The sequence below is a fragment of the Argentina silus genome (assembly GCF_951799395.1).
Source record: "Argentina silus genome assembly, chromosome: 6".
NCBI classification, from domain to species: Eukaryota; Metazoa; Chordata; class Actinopteri; order Argentiniformes; family Argentinidae; genus Argentina; species Argentina silus.
The window spans coordinates 23,993,597-24,017,426 of record NC_139660.1 but is presented as its reverse complement, the minus strand read 5'-3'; the positions used below and the strand labels follow the sequence as shown (position 1 = coordinate 24,017,426).

The 23,830-nt window shown below is 41.7% G+C and overlaps 1 protein-coding gene across 2 annotated transcripts in view; it reads left to right on the top strand.

The window, feature by feature from the left end:
* The window catches only part of LOC310805347 (sex comb on midleg-like protein 2), a 30,568-nt gene that overhangs the window by 2,186 nt on the left and 4,552 nt on the right, over positions 1-23,830 (top strand). For both annotated transcript variants that reach the window (XM_083670993.1, XM_083670992.1), the window contains exons 2-11: positions 9,898-9,986; positions 10,195-10,269; positions 11,864-11,934; positions 15,325-15,559; positions 15,693-15,781; positions 15,899-16,142; positions 21,974-22,254; positions 22,442-22,556; positions 22,796-22,999; positions 23,582-23,743. In XM_083670993.1, coding sequence (XP_083527119.1) covers positions 9,965-9,986; positions 10,195-10,269; positions 11,864-11,934; positions 15,325-15,559; positions 15,693-15,781; positions 15,899-16,142; positions 21,974-22,254; positions 22,442-22,556; positions 22,796-22,999; positions 23,582-23,743 — 1,498 coding nt within the window. In that variant the 5' untranslated portion in view covers positions 9,898-9,964. The remainder of the gene's footprint in view (positions 1-9,897; positions 9,987-10,194; positions 10,270-11,863; positions 11,935-15,324; positions 15,560-15,692; positions 15,782-15,898; positions 16,143-21,973; positions 22,255-22,441; positions 22,557-22,795; positions 23,000-23,581; positions 23,744-23,830) is intronic.

Genomic DNA, 23,830 nt, shown 5'->3' with positions numbered 1-23,830 from the left:
TTCACTGTTAAAAGTAGTTGTATTGTCTTAAAAATACACTTTATTTGGCTTTGTCTTAGCCTTCCTAGCCTCCCGCTCTAGTCTTACACACACGTTACTAGGGAAACAGCGCAAGAAAGACGCAATCATAGCAATGTAAACCTAGCAACGACAACTGCGTGGTAATTCATCAGAAATATATCCCCACGTGGGACTGGGGCCATCTTTCCTGTATATCAAAACCAATAGTACATCAAGGCAGTGGCATATATCTAGTATATACAATCTCTGGCGGAGTTGCGTTTCTCTGTTTTTGTCCTTGTATTTGCGTGCAACTTGAATTGGGGTAGCACCTAGACCCTTATATGAGGTGGTACTTGATGTGCAACCTTTGAAACTCCCCCTTGTAAATCACCCTCACTCTCCCCCAAGCTTCCTGTCAGGATAGGGGTGCCCCCTCTCAGGGCAGACATCATCTGCTTTGTGAAAGGAGCAGGAATCCTTTTCATGTGCTTCAGGCAGTAGACCTGAATACTGTATATATGCTACAGATGCATGGTCTTTATGGAGACTGCTCAACGGAACCCCTATCCGAAAGAATGAGGAGGGGGAAGCAGCGAAGAGGTCTGATCCTGAGTGCTTACCTTTGTTCTAAAATTCCTTATTATTTGTTATCCAATATTATTTGTGTGGGCGTTCTGTAACCTTAGTTGTAGTCGTGAAATCTGCTCTCCCACCAAAGCAACCCAAGACTGTGAGAACAGAAGTGGCACCTGTGTCGTTTCTATAGTGGCCAAGGAACTTCTTAAATAACGTGCACAGCCATACTAGATTAAATTGACAATCTAGGATTCAAACAACAACAAGGTGGTCTCCCCTTTTTTAGTAAACAGCTGAGGGATGGGGCTGGAGAAAAGCTCAGATTTATAGTCGGAGCGATGGTTGCAAGGAATGATCAGTGATGACTGATGGATAGATGATTCACTTACTTCGTCAAATAAGTATTTGTTGTAAGTCGCTTTGGATAAAGCGTCTGCTAAATGCCATAAATGTAAATGTAATGTATGTAAATGACCATCCATGAGATCAAAATTATAGTTTTAACCATGTTTTTAAGCTATACAGTGTTTGTTTACAATTACATTGTTTACAACCAATGGAGGAAAACAAGCTGATATTTTGGGTTCTGATGGGGGTAAGACTGAATGAATCAATGACTATGTATCATTAATTTAAAATGGATGTACCAGTCTCCCTTTTTAAAGAGCATCATTTTCACTGATTCATAACGTATAGGCTACCGGTAGGCTGAATGTTTCAGGGGATTTTTGTTGTAACAGAATATGTGTCACTTTTAAACGTATGCCAAAAAATATGTATGTAAAAAATTAAAATACAAGTAGGCCTATGTTATGTGCAGACACACACACAGACACCCAATCTGCTCCTAGTTTGCTTCAGAGATAGCCTCTGCAAAATGTTCTTTATTGTGTGCAAACAGTGTGGGAAGGATCATAAGAATCTGTCTTGGGGACACCACACCATATGTCTCAGTGTGCTCTTTAATGATGAAGATAATAATAATAATAATAATAATAATAATAATAATAATAATAATAATAATAATTGTAAACTTTATTTATAGCACATTTTTTAAAAACAAATAGATAAAACAGATATGCAAATAAAAACTAAAATATATGTAGAAACAGTAAAACACAACACATTCAAAAGGATAAGAGCAGCATCAAAAATAAAAGTTGAAAAACAGTAAAACAATACATTAAAAAGAATAAGGGCAGCATCAATTAAAGGCTAATCTATAAAAAATAGTTTAAATCCTTTGATGTCCTTTTTGTAGTAGTGAGCAACATGTATGTCATCATTCTCAATGGAAATTACTTGCTCTACATATTTGTGTGATACGCGTGTGCTGGCTATGCTTTCTCCACTGTAATAAAAAATTAAGCCTCCATTTATTGGAGCATGAATTGTTGATGCGGTGGTGAGGATGTTGATGCAGTTGTTTGTAGCTACTACTGTATGATTTCCCGCAGTTTTTTTGGCTGTCCCTCTAGAAAAAATCATTCCATGTTGAACCCTCCCACAGGTACAGCCGAAGAATCCTTTTAGGATCTGTACAGTCTGTACAATAAGTAAATGTAGCCAAATAAATGTCAGTAATTCTGTTACCGATTTGGTAATAGAATGACCCGTTTTAGTCATAAAGAAAATATCTTACACTTATGTGTTTTTTTGGTAACAAAATGACCCAGAGATTGGCCAATGAAACTTACAGAAGCCAAACCATTTCCTAAAATCAACATGTACGTGTTCATATTAGTTGACCTGGGTCTATACTTGAAAATGAATGAGGTTTGATGTTTTTCTAAAAACCTTTAAAGACTTTTTCTGGTAGATGTTTTCTTAGATATTTTTCCATATATTTGACCAGAAGTCAAAGCCTTTTCTTCTGATGAAAGATGGTTGAGAATTGTATTTCTCACTTAATTTCCCAAAAATATTTGACACCCAATTTGATAAGTTCTGATGAATTTCACCTTTTGGACCTCATGGGTCCTTTTACACGGAACTGCCCTTCTCTTAAAGAGGAACTGAAATCAAAACCTACTTTTCCTGTTGAAAACGGTAGTTATATACAGTACCCTACGTAAGTAATGGACAGTGAAGCTTTTTTTGGTGTACACAGAAATTACATCACTTTTTATACATAACCCCTCTATTTCAGGGCACCAAAAGTAACAGATTCATCCAAATTCAGCATTCATGTTTCATATTTGGTCATTCTTTCAACTGGCTGAAGTCTGCGACCCATTGACTCCACCAGACACTGGGTATCGTCTCTGGTGATGCTCTGCCAGGCCTGTACTGCAGCCATCTTCAGTTGTTTGTTTTGATGTCTTTTTGCCTAAAATCATATCATCAGAAAATTAAATACATGTTCAATTTGATTTAAATCTAAAGATTGATTTGACCAGTCAAGATCTTTCAATTTTATGGCCCTGAAAAACTCCCTAGTTGCTATGGCAGAATATATTGGGTCAATGTCTTATTGTATGATCTGCTATCATGTGAATTTGTGCCATCGAATGAATTTGGAGGCATTTCCTTGTACTCAAGCAGACAATGTTGTGTTTCTGTACACTTCAGAATACATTCTGCTGCTGCTGTCAGAAGTTATATCATCAGTTAAGACAATTTATCCAGTTTTAGTGGCAGCTATACATGCCCAAACCATAAAACCCTCCCTTCTACCAGGTTTCACAGATGAGGTGATATGCTGTAAATCTTGGGCAGATCCTTATTTCTCCAAAGTTCCTCTTGCAATCATTCTGGTACATGATAATATTCATTTTATCTGTATGCAAGCTTTTTAGATACTTTTTAGCAAACTGTAACCTGGCCATCATTTTTGAGGGGAACTAGTGGTTTGCACCTTGCAGTGAAGCCTCTGCAGTTTGGCTCATGACGTATTCTGCGGATTGTAGTCTCTGACACATTCACGCCTACCTCACGAAAAGTGTTTGTCTTAATCATGGTGAGCATTTTTCAGTCATCCACTGTAGAAGTCTTCCTTGGCCTACCAGCCTGTTTGCGATTGCTGAGCTCACCAGTGCCTTTCTTTCTTTTTAATGACGTTCCAAACTGTTGATTTTGGCTATGTTTCTAATAGCTTATTTCAGGTTGTTCAGCATAATAATGACTTCCTTGACTTTCATTGACACCTCTTTGGTCCTCATGTTGACAGACATCAATAGCAGACTTGAAACGCAAAGGCTAAAATCAATACTAGACATTGACAGCTCTTTCATGCCTGCACAAATGATGTGACTGAACATAACTGGCTTACCGGAAACACCTGTCAAGCCAATTGTCCCATTACTTTGGTGCCCTGAAATAGGAGCACTATGTATAAAAAATGTTGTCATTTCTAAATGGTGGAACCAATATGTACACAAATACCCTAAAATAAAAGCTGAGAATCTCTACTTTAACCTCAGAAGTGTTTAACATGTAACATCCAAACCTTTGGATTATAGAGCCAAAAGAAGAAGAAATGCTTCACTGTCCCATTACTTATGCAGGGAACTGTTCATCAATTGTAGCCCCAAAATTGACAGACAGATAGATAGATAGGATGAGCCTGGGGTAGTTCAGTGGAGTGGGTAGTAGTGGTTGGTTGAGAGTATAGAGTTGGCTATTTTAGTAGTTGAGAGTGGTTTTAGTGGGGAAGAACTAGTAGCCAAGAGAGTGCATTTTTATGTAATCATTCTAAGAATGTGTTCTGCAGGTCTCCTGTTGTTTTCATTCAAGACTTGTGAAAGTTCCATAGCAGTTGAAGTAACAATGGGGCTCTCAGAATGTTGGCCTAAATCAACATTCCACCACGTTAAAAGAGTTACAAAAAGCTTAAGAGTGCATAAAGTATGAGTTTGAAAAGAATAAATGTAAGCAACTCAAGTTAGTGCCTTGCTCGAGGGCACAATGACAGTGGTAGGCATCTTAGATATGATGCCAGCAACCCTCCAGTCACCAGCTTACATCCGGCTCCCTCCTGGGGTGGGGATGGAACTAGCGACCTACTGATTGCTGGATGGCCTCTCCAACCTTTAGGCTACCTGCCTCTAGGCTACCTCCACCCCCTTGTTCCAAATACCTGTTCAGTTCCAACAGGCCCTATCCTTCAGCCTGCACATAAGCAAGAATTCCTCAGACATGGTGACATTAAGTTGACAGCACTGGTCACCTACAGTGCATTCAAAATGTATTAAGATTCCTTAACTTTTTCCACATTTTGTTATGTTACAGCCTTATTCTAAAATGGATTAAATTATTTTTTTCCCCTCATCAATCTACACACAATACTCCATAATGACAAAGTGAAAACAGGTTTTTAGAATGTTTCCTAATTTATTAAAAATAAAAGACTGAAATATCATATTTATATTTTTTATAAGTATGCAGACCCTTTGCTATGACAGTCGAAATTGAGCTCAGGTGCATTCTGTTTCCATTGATCATCCTTGAGATGTTTCTACGACTTGATTAGAGTCCACCTGTGGTAAATTCAATTGATTAGACATAATTTGGAACGGCACACACCTGTCTATATAAGGTCCCACAGTTGACAGTGCATGTCAGAGCAAAAACCAGGCCATGAGGTCGAAGGAATTGTCCGTAGACCTCCGAGATAGGATTGCGTCGAGGCACAGATCTGGGGAAGGGTACAAAAACATTTCTGCAGTATTGAAGGTCCCCAAGAACACAGTAGCCTCCATCATTCTTAAATGGAATAAGTTTGGAACCACCAAGACTCTTCGTAGAGCTGGCTGCTCAGCCAAACTGAGCAATAGGGGGAGAAGGGCCATTGTCAGGGAGGTGACCAAGAACCTAATGGTCACTCTGACAGAGCTCCAGAGTTCCTCTGTGGAGATGGGAGGAACTTCCAGAAGGACAACCATCTCTGCAGCACTCCACCAATCAGGCCTTTATGGTAGAGTGGCCAGATGGAAGCCACTCCTCAGTAAAAAGCACATGACAGCCCGCTTGGAGTTTGCCAAAAGGACTTTCAGACCATGAGAAACAAGATTCTCTGGTCTGATGAAACCAAGATTGAACTCTTTGCCCTGAATGCCAAGCGTCACGTCTGGAGGAATCCAGGCACCGCTCATCAGCTGGCCAATACCATCCCTACGGTGAAGCATGGTGGTGGCAGCATCATGCTGTGGGGATGTTTTTCAGCGGCAGGGACTGGGAGACTAGTCAGGATCGAGGAAATGATGAACAAAGTACAGCGAGATCCTTGATGAAAACCTGCTCCAGAGCGCTCAGGACCTCAAACAGGACAATGACCCTAAGCACACAGCCAAGACAATGCAGGAGTGGCTTCGGGACAAGTCTCTGAATGCCCTTGAATAGCCCAGACAGAGCACGAACTTGAACCTGATTGAACATCTCTGGAGAGACCTGAAAATAGCTGTGCACTGACGCTCCCCATCCAACCTGAAAGAGCTTGAGAGGATCTGCAGAGAAGAATGGGAGAAACTCCCTAAATACAGGTGTGCCAAGCTTGTAGCGTCATACCCAAGAAGACTTGAGGATGTAATCGCTGCCGAAGGGGCTTCAACAAAGTACTGAGTAAAGGGTCTGAATACTTATGTAAATGTGATATTTCAGTTTTTTTATTTTTAATAAATTAGCAAACATTTCTAAAAACCTGTTTTGGCTTTGTCATTATAGGGTATTGTGTGTAGATTGAATTTAATCCATTTTAGAATAAGGCTGTAATGTAACAAAATGTGGAAAAAGTGATCGGGTCTGAATACTTTTCAAATACACTGTATATACTACTGTATAGTGTGTACAAGGCATTCCTGATTCAGAAATGCAGAGGTAGGATACCATCATATGTGCTCTTGTGTCAAGATGTCTCACTGTGTCATCACTAAACGGGTGTCATGGAAACTAACCTTTAAAATGATAATTCCTGTTGTATTGGAATGACACCATGAAGGTCGTAATTAAGTCGTGGGTTGGGGACACATGCATTGAACATTCCAACTATTGTACATTCCAACTTTTGTACATGCAGACCCTTGGTGACTTTCCGCTGGCGCTGGGCGCAGTGTCAGTACTACAGTATCATCCATAAGTATTGGAAAGAGGAAGCATTATGTCTTCTTTTAGCTCTATACTCCAACAGTTTGATTTTGAAATCAAACAATTACTATGATGTTAAAGTAGAGATTGTCAGCTTTAATTTGATAAAACTAAGATTCCTAAAATATAAAACTTAGCCTTTTACCCAAAACAATTAAGAGGTTATCAGTATGGGTTATGGCTTAACCCTAACCCGAGTGAAGCAGTAGTGACTGGTGAAAGGAAGAAAGGATGATGCTAGGTAGTTGAAAGGTTAGATAGATATACGGTTGGAAAGATAGATAAATCAACATTTCACCATGTTGGGTAGAGAGTTGGTTGGTTAACTGGATGAGAGTTTTTGGAGTTACAAAAAGCTTAATGGTTTAATGCTTATCAGAAAGCTTTTTATCAGGGTTGATGACGATTTTCTGGGTAGTTGAAAGAAAGTTATATAGGTTGCTTGATTGGATGGATGAATGAATATATGAAAGAGGATCGATAGATGAGAGACGGGAGGTATAGACAGATCAAAACAATTAAGAGGTTAATCAGTATGGCTTATACTGAGTGAAGCAGTAGTAGGTGGTGAAAAGAAGAAAGGATGATGCTTGGTAGTTGAAATGTTAGATACTGTATATGGTTGGAAAGATAAAATGTTAGACAGAGTATGTTAGGACGTCATAGATGAATAGATAGATCCGATAAGCCTGGGGTAGTCCAGTGGAGTGGGTAGAGGGTTGATTGGTTAAGTGGTTGAGAGTGCTTTAGTGGGGTAGAACTCGCAGCCAGAAGAGGGCATTGTTGTGTAATCATTCTAAGAATGTGTTCTGCAGGTGTCCTGTTGTTTTTATTCAAGAGTTGTGAAAGTTCCATAGCAGTTGAAGTAACAATGGATAGTTTTTGACTTATAAAAAGTATGAGTTTGAGAAATATACATTTAAGCAACTCAAGTTAGACCTCTCTGCACATTTTAAAGTTTGAATAATCTGAAGAATTGTAATAATAATAATAGTAATAGAGGTATGAGCACTAACAATAATAATAGAAGTATGAGCAATAACAATAATAATAGAAGTATGAGCAATAACAAGAGTTGGACTTGCTGAAGCAAGCCCACCAATAAAAAGAATAAGTTTGAGCAATATCAATACTTGGACTTGGTGAAGCACGCGGTCTTGCATGATCTGTTCCATAATATTGACAGAGTAAATCTGATTCCTGATTTTGACTCTGGGAATATTTTCAAATCAAATGTATGTCCATTTGTGATAATCATGCCTCTGTGGAAAAATTTAGAATCAGTGGAAGGGACAATCCCTGATTTGCAGAAAACTTGGTAGAATTAGTTAGACAGAGAAAAGTCTCTTGGGCTAAAGCTAGATGTACAAATGCGGCTGCTGACTGGATCTCCTTCAGAGTACTAAGAAACAAGTGTACAGGGTTGATCAGTTAGTCTAAATCAGACTTCTATCTGAAAGCAGTTACAGGGAGTCTTCACAACCCTACTATGTTCTGATAATTAATTAAATCAGTTTCGGGTTCTAATGTATCCTCTGGCCATCCTGACCATATAGTGATGGATTCTAATGAAGTGAAGGATAAAGCTTTATGGTCTTTAACAAGCACTTCATACTGTATCTGCTGGTTCTGTTTTTGGTAATGGTGGGGCACATGCTTCCAATGTAAGCTCTGCTGCTGTCATTTTTGTTACAGGCCCTCAGGTGAACCCTTTTAACTTTGAGCCTGTTTCTTATGCTGAGGTCTATAAATCTCTAAAAGACATAGACCCTAAAAAGTCTGCAGGCCCAGACAACTTAGATCCTTACTTAAAGGCAGCAGCTGGTATTATTGCTGAGCCCGTGGCTCATGTTTTTAACATAAGTCTATTGACCCAACATTTGAAAATTAGCATATGTCCTCCCCCTACTAAAGGGTGGAGACCCTTCAGATGTGAACAACTATCAGCCTATTTCCAAGCTTTCTATCCTGGCCAAAGTCTGTGAATCCCTAGTGAACTCCCAGCTAAAGAAATTCCTACTTGAAAACAACATCCTGAGTGAGGTTCAGGTCTAGCTTTAGGTCAGGGCACAGCACCATAACTGCAGCCTAGCAAATGATATCATAAATGCACCTGATTAAAAAAACAACATTGTGCTGAATTATTTATTGATTTATCAAAGGCATTTGATTCAGTTGACCACAAGCTGTTGCTAGCCATACTTAATAGCATTGGTCTCAGTCACGGGGCTGTCAATTGGTTTAGAAGCTATTTTGTAGACAGAACACAATGTGTCTATGCTGAGAATCACAAGTCTAGCTTCCTTGAGATTACTAGAGGTGTACCTCAGGGTTCCATGTTAGCTCCTGTTTTGTTCTCCATTTTTTTCAATGACCTGGGAAAGGGGATACAACCAGCAAAGTTTCATCTGTATGCAGATGATGAGGTAATCTATTCAAATGGTCCTTCTCTGGGTCAAGCTACTGAAGAGCTCCAGACTGCCTTTCAGTCTCTACAGACCTGCCTGTTTGGTCTCAACTAGTCTTGAATGCACAAAAAAGCAAAATTCATGACCTTCACCAGAGCTCGCTCTCTGCCAGAGAAGGTTAGCATTTTCACGACTTTGTTGCCAGGGCCGTTACTGAGTTGGAATAGTCTGCAAGTGCCCCTAAATGGGTTTAAAACTCTGATGCAAAACTGGGTTCAGGAGGAGTGCAAATGTTTTCTGTAGGGCGGATCATGTTGTGTTAGATTATATAGTATGTTTGTAATGTTGTATTGACTGCTGCTGCGTTCTTGTCCAGGTTTCCTTTGCAAAAGAGACTTTGTCTCAATGGGCTTTTCCTGGTTAAATAAAGGTTAAATTAAAAAAGGTGAAACACCTCATAGCAAATACAGCACAGCTTTGAAGGCCACTCAGCCAATCACAATGCTTGTTCTGATCAAACTGTTGTATAAACCCTATTTAAATACAGCGATGGGAGAAGAAAATGTGAACTCAATGTGGGCACAGGAGACCGTTCCCCATTTTAACTGTCAAATGTAGACGAGGCCTCCATGAATGTAGAGTTTAAAGGTAACGATTATCCATCCTCTGAATTTTTATTCTATTGAGGAGTTGAGGTGGTGCTTGAAATGGAGGAGGGGATTTCAACCATAATTTTCAGAATCATTCTGTAAGAAGAACATGGCATGTGACATTTTAATGGCTATTTGTTATTTATGGGCTGACCCAGTTCCTTTTTTTCATACTACAGGGGCCATAGTGGGTGAGGAACCTGCACCTGTCTTCCCCTTGTAGAAGTACCACCACAGCGTGCAGACATGGGCAGGACTTCACTTAAAGGTAAGAAGACATGGGTATGCTTAGTGAAAACATTTGTAGAACTCCGTCAGTTAGTTTTTGTTCATGGAAAATAAAGATACAAACAAAATTGATAGAAATGCAATTACATTTACTAGTGTGGTCAAATTACTTATTTATGATTTTTTTTTTTTTTTATGATGTTCTATACCACATGATGAATAGCCATGCATTTTTCCATGTTATTCAGATCAGAAAGACGGCAAAAAAGAGAAACCTGGAAGGAGTTTCCCCCTTCCAGGTCCAACTACGGCAGCTGCTAAAGGTAATTATTATTTCCTCACACATAAATTGTGTGATAAAAATAACACATAAAAAAAGTGTCTGAAAGCATGATCTGTTTTGAGACACTTCAACCTAGTTTGTACACAGTACAGTGTTTTTAGGGGTGTGCAGGAGTCATGCTCGTATCTGTTTAAAGGACTTCATTCTCATATCTGGATGATACTGGTGATCGGACAACCGGGTGTGCCATTAAAATGCTTAAAATGACGGGGCATTGTGCACAAGTCAAGGCGCACCAGTCAGTCAGAACCAATATTATCGATGTTATTTCAGTTCAATGCTCTGAACCCATCATGGCAGCACACACATTGCACACATCTTCCATTGGTTTATAGACGGCCTGACTAGCCAATGCCATACACATTTTTTAGATAGAAAGGATTCCTCTCAGATTACAGATAATATCTGAAAATGATCGGATGATACTCGTATCCGTAAAATGCCCGAAATCCACAACGAGTATTATATTATTATATTATTGTATTATAACCATTACAGTGTATGGCACACCCCTATTCTGTACCTCATTCCCCAAACAAAACTCAGACAAGGCTGTAATGTCAAACAGGACGTTTACTAGGAAAAAAACATCAGAATACATGTTACAAACTTTGCACATGAAGGCTTTTGTTGCTTAGGTCGGCTTCCAGCACTGAGAAATGGTTGTGGCTCCCAGGCAGTAGACCTGTAGCCACTGAGCCACACACACACGGAAATCACAGGTTACCCACCCACAGCAAGTGATGGATGCCCAGAAACGCCCCGAACATTTTGGAAAAAGCAAATTGAGGCAGAAGGGCAGGGTCACAGACTACCAATGCATCATAAGCAATGACTCAGCATGGTTATTTAGTGACATTTTCAAGGTTAAAAAGATACATATAGCACCTTTTAAATAATGCTGTACAGTTTGAAGAGCATTTTCTGCTTAGGGCTGAAGCCTGAATAAACTAGAGGGTTGATTGTGGTTTAAAAAACAGAACCAACATTTCTCAAGGCTATACAAGACAAGCAAAATTACACATGATAGACAGAAAGCGTACACTTAGAGGTCACTATCTGCATCTGTTATAATGTTTGCTATGTGCATGACATTTTCAAAATAGACCCTCCTAGGAAATTGTCACTTAAATCAATAGGCCTAAGACCTCTAGGAAGACAGCTGTGTAGTTGGCACAACCAACCACATCTTTAAAACCAATATAATAATTAAGGCTGGCTGGCGGGGTGGGGTGGGGTGTGCGTGTGCGCGTGCGTGTGTGTGTACCAGCCCTTTCACCTTGTGCTCTCAGCACAGGGAGAGAGAAAAAATGCTTTCATGCGTTCAGCCTCAGACAGAACTCCTCAGGAATTCTGTGATGTTGTAGCCTAGGTTAAGGAAAATGGACACAACTTGATGAAAACATTTTAGCGAAAATGTATGTTAAAAGTTTATCATTTGGGGATGAATTTATCATTTATCATTGTTATTGTGGCATATTTTATCGTGATAATTATCAAGATGAATTTTTTACCCAGCCCTAATAAATAGATCTATCAAGACCATGTACTTACTCATACATGTTTTACTTCAGAGTCTTTCAGTTGGGAGGAGTATCTCAAGGAATCGTCATCTACACCGGCCCCCCCAAGCTTTTTTCGGCAGGTATGTATCCATCCATGTACTTTGCTTTTCTTAACATATTTTGTGAATTTTATAAGAAATGAATGGAGTGGGAAGGACCAGTAGGAGAAACACATGGAGTGCAAGAAGCAGCGCTAACTGCTAGATGGATCTTGAGCCATTGCTTTTCACACACACTGCCCAGTGCCACTATGATCTGATATAATATTATATATTATATACAGTTAGGTCGATATATATTTGGACTCTGACACAATTTGTTATTTTAGCTGTTTACCAAAACATATTCAAGTTACAGTTATATAACGAATATAGGCTTAAAGTGCAGAGACTCAGCTTTAATTTGAGGGTATTCACATCCAAGGAAGGGTTTAGGGTTTGGAGGAAGGGTTTAGGAATTACAGCTCTTTTATATTTTGCCCCCTCTTTTTCAAGGGACCAAAAGTAATTGGACAATTGACTCAAAAGCTGTTTCATGGACAGGTGTGGGCTATTCCTTTGTTATTTCTTTATCAATTAAGCAGGTAAAATGTCTGAGTTGATTCCAAGTGTGGCATTTGCATTTGGAAGCTGTTGCTGTGAACGCACAACATGCGGTCAAAGGAGCTCTCAATGCAAGTGAAACAGGCCATCCTTAGGCTGCAAAAACAAACAAAAAATCATATCGGCAACATTAGGAGTGGCCAAATTTACAGGAAAAAATAGATATTATCTATTGCTGACTAGAGTTTTAAATGGGCCTGAACATTCAAGCCCTACCCGGGCCTGTTGAGATTAGGCCCGAGCCCGACATCAATGAGCCCGAGCCTGAAAAAAGCCAGAAGTCTAGAAAATGGTGCAAAAAAAAGAAAAATAGTGTAAAGGAGAGGAGAAAACCATTCGAAGAGTGGAGAGACTGCTTGAAAGCTCACCTCAGTTACTATCAAGAACTGTATTTACTTGACTTGCCTTTTATGGAACACCTTATATATTTCCAGAAATTAGCCAGATCTTGCTGTTGTCGCCTGTTTTGTGTAGATGCCAATACCGCTCCATAAGCTGTAAAGTGTGTGATGCTTTCAGTTTATCTGATACCCATGGTCAGGTGCAGGCGAATAGAGCATGACAGAGCAGAGGCATATTCGTGAATTGGGAATATACACAACATTTAAACACCCAGTAATTAGGACTGACAGAAACAGCGAGAGAACGTACACTGTTAAAAAAACCCTCAAAAACGAAACTAGATTATTTGCATTATTTCTTCAAATAATATACAGTGCTCTGCGTAAGTAATGGTACAGAGAACCATTTGTTCTTCTTTTGGCTCTACACTCCAAAAGTTTGGATTTGAAATCAAACAATTACTATTAAGTTAAAGTAGAGATTCTCAGCTTTTATTTGATGGTATTCGTGTACATATTGGTTTCACCATTCACAAATTACAAAATGTTTTATACATAGTCCCCCTATTTCAGGGTCCCCATAAGTGATGGGACAATAGGCTAGACAGTTGCTTCTGTTAACTCAGATGTGTTCCATCACATTATTTTTGGAGTCATAAGAGAGCTGTCAATGTCTAGTATTGATTCTAGACTTTGTATTTGCCTTTGGAGTTTGCTATTGGTGTCTGTCAACATGAGGACCAAAGGTGTCAATGAAAGTCAAGGATGCCTTTATTAGGCCGAAAAAACATAGCCAAAACCATAGGCTTGCCCAAATCAACAGTTTGGAACATCATTAAAAAGAAAGAAAAGCACTGGTGAGCTCAGCAATCGCAAACGGGCTGGTAGGCCAAGGAAGACTTCCACAGTGGATGACCAAAGACTGATCACCATAATTATCCTAAAGAAAAACCCAAAACAACTGTCACACAGATCAGGAACACTCTCCGGGAGGTAGGCATGAATGTGTCAGAGACTACCATCCGAATAATACGTCACCAACTACAGAGGCTTCGCTGCAAGGTGAAAACCACTAGTTATCCTCAAAAAGGATGTTCAGGTTACAGTTTGCTAAAAAATAAACTAAAAAGCCTGAGGTGGTCTGTAAAAACATATTGTGGACAGATAAAATGAATATTATCATGGACCAGAGTGATTACAAGTGGAATGTGTGGAGAAAAAAGGATAGATTTACAGCATACCACCTCATCTGTGAAACATGGTGGAGGGGGTGTTTGTTAGGGCATGTACACTCACCGGCCACTTTATTAGGTACACCTGTTCAACAGCTCTTTAACGCAAATATCTGATCAGCCAATCACATGGCAGCAACTCAATGCATTTAGGCATGTAGACATGGTCAAGACGACCTGCTGAAGTTCAAACCGAGCATCAGAATGGGGAAGAAAGGTGATTTACGTGACTTTGAACGTGGCATGGTTGTTGGTGCCAGACGGGCTGGTCTGAGTATTTCAGAAACTGCTGATCTACTGGGATTTTCACGCACAACCATCTCTAGGGTTTACAGAGAATGGTCTGAAAAAGAGAAAATATCCAGTGAGCGGCAGTTCTCTGGGCGAAAATGCCTTGTTGATGCCAGAGGTTAGAGGAGAATGGCCAGACTGGTTTGAGATGATAGAAAGGCAACAATAACCACTCATTACAACCAAAGTATGCAGAAGACCATCTCTGAACGCACAACACGTCGAACCTCCGCAATAGCGTCGCTCAACCATAAACCTTTTAAACACTGACCTACTGAATGTGTAGGAGCATTTTTAGGTAATTATAATTACATGGTGTTTTAACATTGCAGAATTCCAAAGTGTCATATGGTGTGTAGAACACTGGAGATGTGCATTAACAAGGACTCAAGGACATCATACAGTCGTTTCAGGGAGAATCCTCGCAAAAGAAACAATGGGATTCGTTTTATAAAGGCGTGAATGCTCCAGGTTGTGCATTACCAGCAGATATCCGCATGCTTCCTCGACCTGTGGCCTCTGTCTCACTGTCACAACCGCCAGAAGTGTGCAGATATCGGCTGTTAATGCACACCCTGTCACGCATTAATGCTTATGTATCTGACATTTCTTATGAGACCATGACCCTTTTTTATGGTATAATAGAGTAGAACTTTTCTCCCTGTTCCCCTCAAAGTTCACCAGAGAACGCTGCATTTAGCAGTTGAAATGTAAAGAATTTCTCTTGGACCCCCTACAAGGTTTTTTCTTACTGTGAGTTTATTCTATCACCTTTTCCACCCCTCACCAGGGTGCATCCCTGGTATATGGTACAGTACATCATTGTTTTGACCCCCCCGGACGGTTAGGACAGTTACAACGGTTGTAGTGTCATAGCCCTACATGTATACTTGATTAACAGCAGGAAACATTCATTCTATAGTTAGTAGCTGAGGGTATTGGACAATGTAGACTCCTAGCAATGTTCTCCTCACCTCTGATGGTGTCCCCTGTGTTGTTTCTAGTCCAGAGTTCCACCCACCAATGACTTCAAGGTGGGCATGAAGCTTGAAGCTCACGATCCACGCAACTCCACCTCAGTGTGCATCGCCACTGTGATGGGCATGACAGGTGTGCGTCTGCGGCTCCGTCTGGACGGCAGCGACAACACCAATGACTTCTGGAGGCTGGTGGACTCCTCCGACATCCAGCCTATCGGCACGTGTGAGAAGAACGGTGACATGCTGCAGCCACCACTGGGTATGAAGGCCTTGTGCCGTGGGAGGTGGGGATGGAGGCCTTGTGCCGTGGGAGGAGGGAATGGAGAGGTGCAGAGCTGTCTAACGCATGTCTCCCTGCTACATGACGTCTGTCTTCTCTGTGTGTTTGAAAGGGTTCCGAATGAATGCGTCCTCATGGCCTATGTTCCTGTTGAGAACCTTAAACGGAGCAGAGATGGCACCAGCAACCGCTTTTAAGAAGGTACCCAAACCTTTACATAATACCTTTTATCTTTACAAGTATTGCAAGTTAGTGTTTGGCAACACACTGTACATGATTGATTTGTTTTTTTGTGTCTTTATCATTGTCCATTGACAGGAACCTCCAAGGCCTTCCCAGAACAACTTCAAGCCCGGAATGAAGCTGGAGGCTGTAGACAAGAAGAATCCATACCTCATCTGCCCTGCTACCATAGGCGAAGTGAAAGGCGAAGAGGTGTTTGTCATGTTTGACGGGTGGAGGGGCGCCTTCGATTATTGGTGCAAACAGGACTCCCGCGACATCTTCCCTGTAGGCTGGTGTTCCGTCACCAAGCACAGTCTGCAGCCGCCAGGAAACAGTAGTAAGTTTTAACCTGTAGGGAGCGCTGGAGCTCTATTTTTGCAGTCTTGAGGCTTGCAGACAGACTAATGAGACACTACTAACCTTTGCATTATTTTAAAAACAGACTCTCAGGGAAAGTCTCATTTCCACGCTTTCGTGTTTTCCTTTGGAGGATTATTAGAATCCTCTGTGTTTCCTTTTTTGTATTATGATCATTTTTTTCACTTGAAAGCAATTACTGCCTCTGGACATTTTGTAATTGTGAAACAGGCTTGAAGAGCAGCAAAATAGAATACTAATTTTATTTTATTTGATCAAACCGTTGCATTTTCTTGGTCTGAAAGAGGCGATGCGAAATACCTTGGGATTAAAAGAAAATAAATTGGCCAGTCCATATGTTTAGATAATTTTATGCATTTTGCCACTTAGGCTCAGGGTTCTCCTCTTTCTTAATAATGTAAGATGGTTTAAACCCAGACAAAGATTTCAAAGGCCTCCCCAGACAAAGAGTCTGGGGAGGCCTTTTGATTTTGGCACGGTGAATCGATAATGAAGGGGCTGAGCCCGAAGCTGACTGGTGTACTTCTTGTATCTTGTTGAATTGAACAAACCATAAGGTATATTTGTTTTAAGAACCCCCCCCATCACTTCTCACTCCAACGAAAGGAGCAAAGAACGAGAAACCATGACCAAATATAAATGCATGTAAATATGTGAGAACCAATCAATGCGCTCGCTCAGAAACCTTCTCGAACATGGGCCGCTTAACATTGTAGTTAATGAGAGTAAAGATAGTAGGCTGGCTGTGTACAGTGCTGGTCTAGCTTCAGCTAGGCTAACTGTCATTAGCTAAGTGGACAGAACATAAAATGACACTCGATCAAATGAGCAAGTAGTTGTAAAAGTAGTTGTAATTTTTTCAATGGTATAACGTGTGAGGTAATCCTTTAAGGCTGCTCATTTCTGTGGGGAAGATAAGCCTGTAATACGGAGGTTGTGAGGCTCTGACAGGATAATGGATATGAGTTAGAGAGATACGGTGGTGATGGATGGGCGTCTAGTGCATCTTGTGCGTGTTTCTGAGGAAAGGACAGGGTCATCATCATGTCTTAGTGGGATCATAACTTCAACAAACAACTCATTATAAGGACCTGTCTCCTGTTGTAACCTTCCTACACAGCCACTGATGTGTGTTACTACCACTGTGGCTTGAGGTCAAGGATTGGAAATGCAACCGTAACCTGTACATTTTTGGCTTTTAGCCCAGACATGGAAAACTATAGACTCAACCTTGATTATAAACAGCTCATAATGTTTTATAATACAGTACTACAATGATTTGGGATTTTTAATACAGTATGGTATAATAGTCGTTTTCTATAGAAAACTCTGTAATCATTGCGTTTAGTTAACAGAGTGTTTGGTGCAGTGTGTTTGATGATGCTGGGTTCTGCTTGGCCTCTTCATACCACATACAACTGTCAATTTCTGCACAAATATAAGACTTTCAAGCAAATATGACCCAAAACATCATCCTCTGATGATCCTCTCCTGTGATGACTATGTGTGGGTGGTACTATATGCTTAGGTCACAATACACGATACAGGGTTCACAATAGGATGCACGATAAGATACGCAATACGATATGTGTTGCTGTCAGGATATCAGAAATAAAGTTAAAACAGAAACAAAAGTATTACTGAACAAGATTGCTTGTTTATTCCTTAATGCATACAATGTGTAAGGAGGACAATGTTTTGTTAAAACAGTGTGTAGAAAAAACAAAGAGATACCAGCATACTGAGACTGTGATTTAATGCGTGAGTGTGCATGCTTGCATGCGTGGGTGGAGTGTGTGTGTGTTTTTCCTTCCTTTCCATTGAGACAGAGTGAGAGACGCTGGGATTTAGGATAGTCAGGAGATGCACGCACACACACAGAGTATGGCTGAACAAGATTGAACAAGATTACTTGTCGTTTATCATTTCATAATGTAAGGAATAAAATTTACAATATCTTGTTAAAATAAAGTGCTTTAACAAAATAAAGGCTAGGCTTAGCAGCCAAAACATACCAACACATTCAGAGAGACTGATTTAATTGTTTATTTAGTTATCCTAGCATGTGGACATGTTTTCACACACAAGAAAATATGTTTTTCAGAGCACAATATGAGCACTTTTTTTCATTTTGCGGTATACCACATTTCGGTATTTCGTCCCATGCCTAGATATGACAGATTGTGACACTTTTTTTTTTAACTTTTATTTATAGTAGCCCCTCCGAGTTGTCAATTGGTCGGTCAGTAGACCCTTGGTTGGCTAAATTGTGAATCACCGCAGGGCAGGAAAATTCCCCTCATGCAAACTTTTCCTATCTATTTCTAACCACAGGAATATTAATTTGTAAAAATGCAATCAGTCAGGTATCAGTGTATTTTCTTGTGTGCGCACACTCAGTTTTTCGAGCACAATTTACAGCCTCTCTGCCTCCCAGCAAAAAGGGACTTGGTGAGGTCTGTGGACTTGTCCACCTCTCCTGCTGGACAGAGAGAACGATACCCACAGCACAGGTAGCCCTATTCTGCTATTTCCCTATAGGCTTAAGTTCAACGTAAAACTACATTATGAGGCCAGATGCATTGCTGAACTGTCTGATTTCTTAAAGTGCAATGGCACATTCTCCCTTGTTGTATTAGGCGAATCGCGGGGCTGCCTCACAGTTTCACTAATCACCTATGTGAAACAGGGTAGCCTCATCGGTGGTAGACATCGTGAATGAAAATAGCCCATTTGTCAGCATGTACATCTAGAGAAAGAGCTCCATCATTCGGCAACAGGATGAGCAGGGCTGTTTACACAGTGGTGTCCTATCCACCTGCAGCTCCCTATCAAAGACTCCTACTGTATATGCTGAAATCCGTGCTAGTCGTCCCATGCGCCTTTTGCACATTACCCTCCAATTCAGGCTGTAGAAGAGCAGCCTTTCTAGTGTATAAAGGACCACCCAAAAAAAGTGAAATGCAAACTGTCTTGTTCCTGTCCTCTGCAGTTCATCTTAAAGAATAAATATATTTATGAAAGATATTTCAAATAATATAAGCATATAAGCTTGTTTTACTCCGTTGTTTGTAAACAATGTAATTGTTTACACTATAAAGCATTTTGATCTTGTGAATGGTCAGTCCAGGCATCCATAGCGTGACTGTTCCTGTGGGGTGGCACTGGCAGAATCAGAAAGTTTACATTAGACCACATTATATTGAGGCTGTGCAGAGACATGGTAGAGAGAGAGAAGGAGGGGGAGGTAGAGAAAGGGGAGAGATGGAAAACAGGCGAGGAGGCGAGGGAGGAAATGGAGAGGGAGGGGAGATTTGTGACCCCCTCATCCAACCTGTTTACATGGACGGATTCCTGTTGTTTACATGAGAGCAGCTGAAGTGTGTATGTAGAGTCCTGGATGTCAGGCCGCTATTATGTCAGCTATTATGAGAAAAACACACAAAATTGTGTGTTTTATATTGTATTCAGGGCGTTGGTGCTGTGCTGTGCCATTGGCTCCTGCTTTATTGCTTCAGGGTGAAAGCTCCTAACTAGAGGCGTATGTGTTGTACAACTCTGCGGAATCAGGAGCCAACCCTTTCAGGAGCCAACCCTCTTGTAAGAGCTCCTACATACACACACACACACACACACACACGCACACGCACACACACTGACTAAAGCTTGGGTGGGGCTTAGGAGAACGATCCCCCCTTGTACGTATGTGTAGCCAGCCTTCCTCCTCTCCCCCCTCCCCCCCGTCTCTCCACTCCCCCCCCCCCCCCCCCTCCTCCTCATTTCTCCACTTCTCCCCCCTCTCTCCACTCCTCCCCCCCTCTCTAATGTGAATCAGTCTGTGTCTGAGCCTGGCTCGTCTGTCAGCATGGGCTTTGTTATGGGCTCGTTCTGACATTTTGTAAAGACATTCTTTCTTGTTATTGTCTGTGTGGGAAGTGTTAAATCTGGGGGAATCCTCCTCTGTGTGGACCAGATGAGTGTAGGCTGCTAGGTGGTGAGACCGGCTGTTACGGTGTGGGTGTCCATGGGAATTTAAAGCCTCTTTGTTTTTTCCCCCCCCCGTCTACGGTGAGTTTCTCTGCTTTTGTTCTATTTCTATTTTTGGCACTGTGTTTTCCTCTGACGTGTGGAGGGTGAATGAACATGTTTTCAATTACAGATTATGAAAAGGGATGAATGTCATTTTTTGATTCAACTGTGGCAAAATGTCTGTGTTTGAATTATTTGTATACTGCTTACATTTGTGATGTGAAATTGTGTATTTAGAAGATTTGTGTGTAATCACTGATGGGGTCCATGTTTTATCATTTTGTAGCCCCAGAATGAACCATTTATTTCACTTGGTTAATGGAAAATGTTTTACCATCAAAGTATTTACTGTTTTACAAAGAAATACTATCTTGTCTTTTTTTCTTCAGTTGGCTTTGAATAGGTCTACTGTTGGTCAAATTCATTAAATATAAACTGGGTTCTATACAATGTTCCCAATGTGAATCATGAAAGTTTGCCAGAGGTGTCTGTGTTTCTGCACAATGCTGAATTCATTCATGAAGAACAGCTATGCATGGAGGGGCGGTGTGAGTTTGCAGAGATCTGTTAGGCTAAGCTTGCCTTTTGGGAATAGAGCTTGGTATCCCAGACTGTGGGAGGTAGGACAGGCAAGAGGGAAGACAGGTAGGCATTGCTTGAATTTCCTTTGAAATGGCAATTACTGTTTGAGTGACACGTACCATTTTCTGTCTGTACTTTCCCAGACGGCATTGTTCTATGTATCAAGCAAATAATGCTGGTTTTCAGAAACTGTATCTCAGTGTCTGAAATCTTCGCCGTATATATTCAGTGGATGATGCCCTCAGTGTGTGCATTATCCATGTATTGAGTTTCTCATGACAAACATGTATTTGTATACGGTAGAATTAGAATATTAGTTGAGTGAAGCTCTTGTTAGCTAAGGATGCAAATTTTGATTATTTTTGCTTTAGACTAACTTGACCCTCAAGTTACCCACAAAAAAATACAAATACCTGCGTACAATTGATAGATGTTTTTCAGAAAGGCTTTTATTTAAACATGGCACAATGACTGCCCATCTACTGCACTTCTCTATCCCGAGTCCTAGTGTTTCTGAAAGGCCAGCTCTACCCTAATCTTTAGCCTTTGTCCCCCCAGCTCGCATGGGACTCTCTGAGATGGGAGATGGTTATCTGCTCATTATTTGAATTGCATGTATAGGCCTAGGCCAGAGGAACCAGCACAGACAAAGGAATATATGTTTCTGTGAAGGATTCAATGCACCATTACTCCTCCAGTCTCTGCTGAGATGTTTGGATGGCTGATGTAAGAATTATACTTTGCTAGTCTTGCATTGTTTTACAAAGCTGACGATAAAGAGTATTTTTTAATGTCTGAATAGTCCTAGGAATTGAATTAATTTAGGATTGTTGTAGAATTGCAATCTAATGGGATTTTCCCTTCTCCCTAAGGAATGCATAGAAGATGCTCTCTTTGTTTTCGACTGCCCTTATTTTCTGTTACCCCATAACAATTTCATAACCGTAAGCAACAACTCAGTAGCAAACTTCTTCCACCTAGTGTGACCTCTGAATTGTTGTAGCTACAGCAGCCCCAGTCCCTGAAATTAGGACTAATCAGTCCAACAAGTGTCGATGAACACATTTCACAGCTACTGGACAGGGCTTTTAGGGTGGAGTAGGACCTTTGTGATTACCTGCCTTAGCCTCCATGCTAACCATGCTAATCTCTGTCATGTTGTTGTTGTTGTTGCTGCAGTTACCTTGCCAAAGACCCTGCCGGTCCTCTCAGCGTCGCCCTCCAAGCCCAGCAGGCGCTCCATGCAGTCCCCCTACAGGTTGCCCACCCCCCTGCCCCCTCTGCCCGTCAGGAAAGGCGTGAGGGGGCGCCGGCCCAAGAAAGAGACTATCGCCATGCTCAAGGCGGTGGCTGAGGCGGCGGCAGCCGCTGCACAGAACGGCACAGCCCCCCAGACAGCCGCCAGCACACAGCTGGCCCCCAGGCCGCACAAGAAGAGAGGCCCCAAACCTGGGAGCAAGGTAACACTCCCCTCCTCTCACTGAGCTGTCTGTCCCTGTCCCACCACACTGAAAACCCACCGGCTCAGTTGAACTTTGAACAGTTGAACTTTGAACAGTGACTCGCATGACTTGGTGGGTTATGGTTCTGTTGTGACCCACAGTAACGGCTGACCAGTAAGTGGTGGGGTGGGTGTTGTTTTTCCAGAGAAAGCCACGTCTGCTCCAGGGCCCGGTGTCCTCAGCCTCTCCAGCGGGCCGGCTGGCCAGCCTTCAGGGGCAACAAGACCTCCCCTCCCACCTCAGCTCTGTCATCTCCACAGGTGAACCCCTCAGTGCAACAACCTCATCACACAACTTAGTCACTCAATCTCAAATTACAACCTTTTCAATCCCAACCCCAACCTATGGTGTACCACCTTTGAAACAGTCTCCGTCTCTCTCCTCGTGTGTGTGTGTGTGTGTGTGTGTGTGTGTGTGTGTGTGTGTGTGTGTGTGTGTGTGTGTGTGTGTGTGTGTGTGTGTGTGTGTGTGTGTGCGCGTGCGTGCGCGCCGGGCACAGTGTGTGTGTATGTGAACAAGCACGGGAACTGCGGACCACACCTGGACAGGAAACAGATGCAGCGGCTGCCGGACCACTTCGGCCCGGGGCCGGTGAATGCTGTCCTCCAGCAGGCGGTTCAGACGTGTCTGGATTGTGCCTACCAGCCCAAGGTCCTGCTCAGCGCCTTGCAGACCCACTCTGGCGGGGGGGAGTTGGTCAGAGGTAACCACTCCACCTCCCTCAGTCTCCCTCCACTTCTCCACACTAGAAACTATATACAGCAACACTCATCTTTTCACCTACTGTCACATGACTGCATTTTTCAATACAAACAAGAATTCTTCAATACAAACAATACATAGAAAAACCATTATCTCATCATGTTTCACTTTTCTTTTTTTTGCCACATTCCTTCCATATTTCTATTTTCTTCAGACAGGTAGAAGTTGTAGAGATGGTCTTACAATGAGAGAGAGGAGAGACAGAGTAGAAAGGCTTGGATGGAGGATTTGAACCCCGTCCAGCCCATGGGTACAATGTGCTGCTATGACCACACTCTGTACCACACTCTGGCACGTTTACATTTTGTACTTCAGTCATGCGCCTCATATAGAATGTATACGTCAAGGAATGACGTCAGAAAAAGCACAGAAAGCTTAGATATTACACATGGTAGTAGTATTAGTTTAGTAGTTAGGAGCATTGAAGGATGCTGTACAGATGGTCTTTTTCACCCATGGACCCGTGGTTGATGAGTGAGCCAGTGATGAGGCTGTGTGTTTAACCTCTGACCTTTGACCCCAGTGAGGACGGACGGCGGTGTTCGTCTGGTGAAGCTGCCCTCGGCCTCCAGTGCCTCATTCGTGCTGCGTTTCCTGGAGACGCTGTGTGGCCACCTGCAGTGTGACAACCTGTTCAGCAGCCAGCCCTTCAGTCAGTACAACGCCTATGACAGGACCAAGTCAGGTAGCTGTCTGTCTGTCTGTCTGTCTGTCCCTGCCTGCCTGCCTGTCTGTCCATATGTCTGTCCATATGTGTGTGCGCTTACTTGTT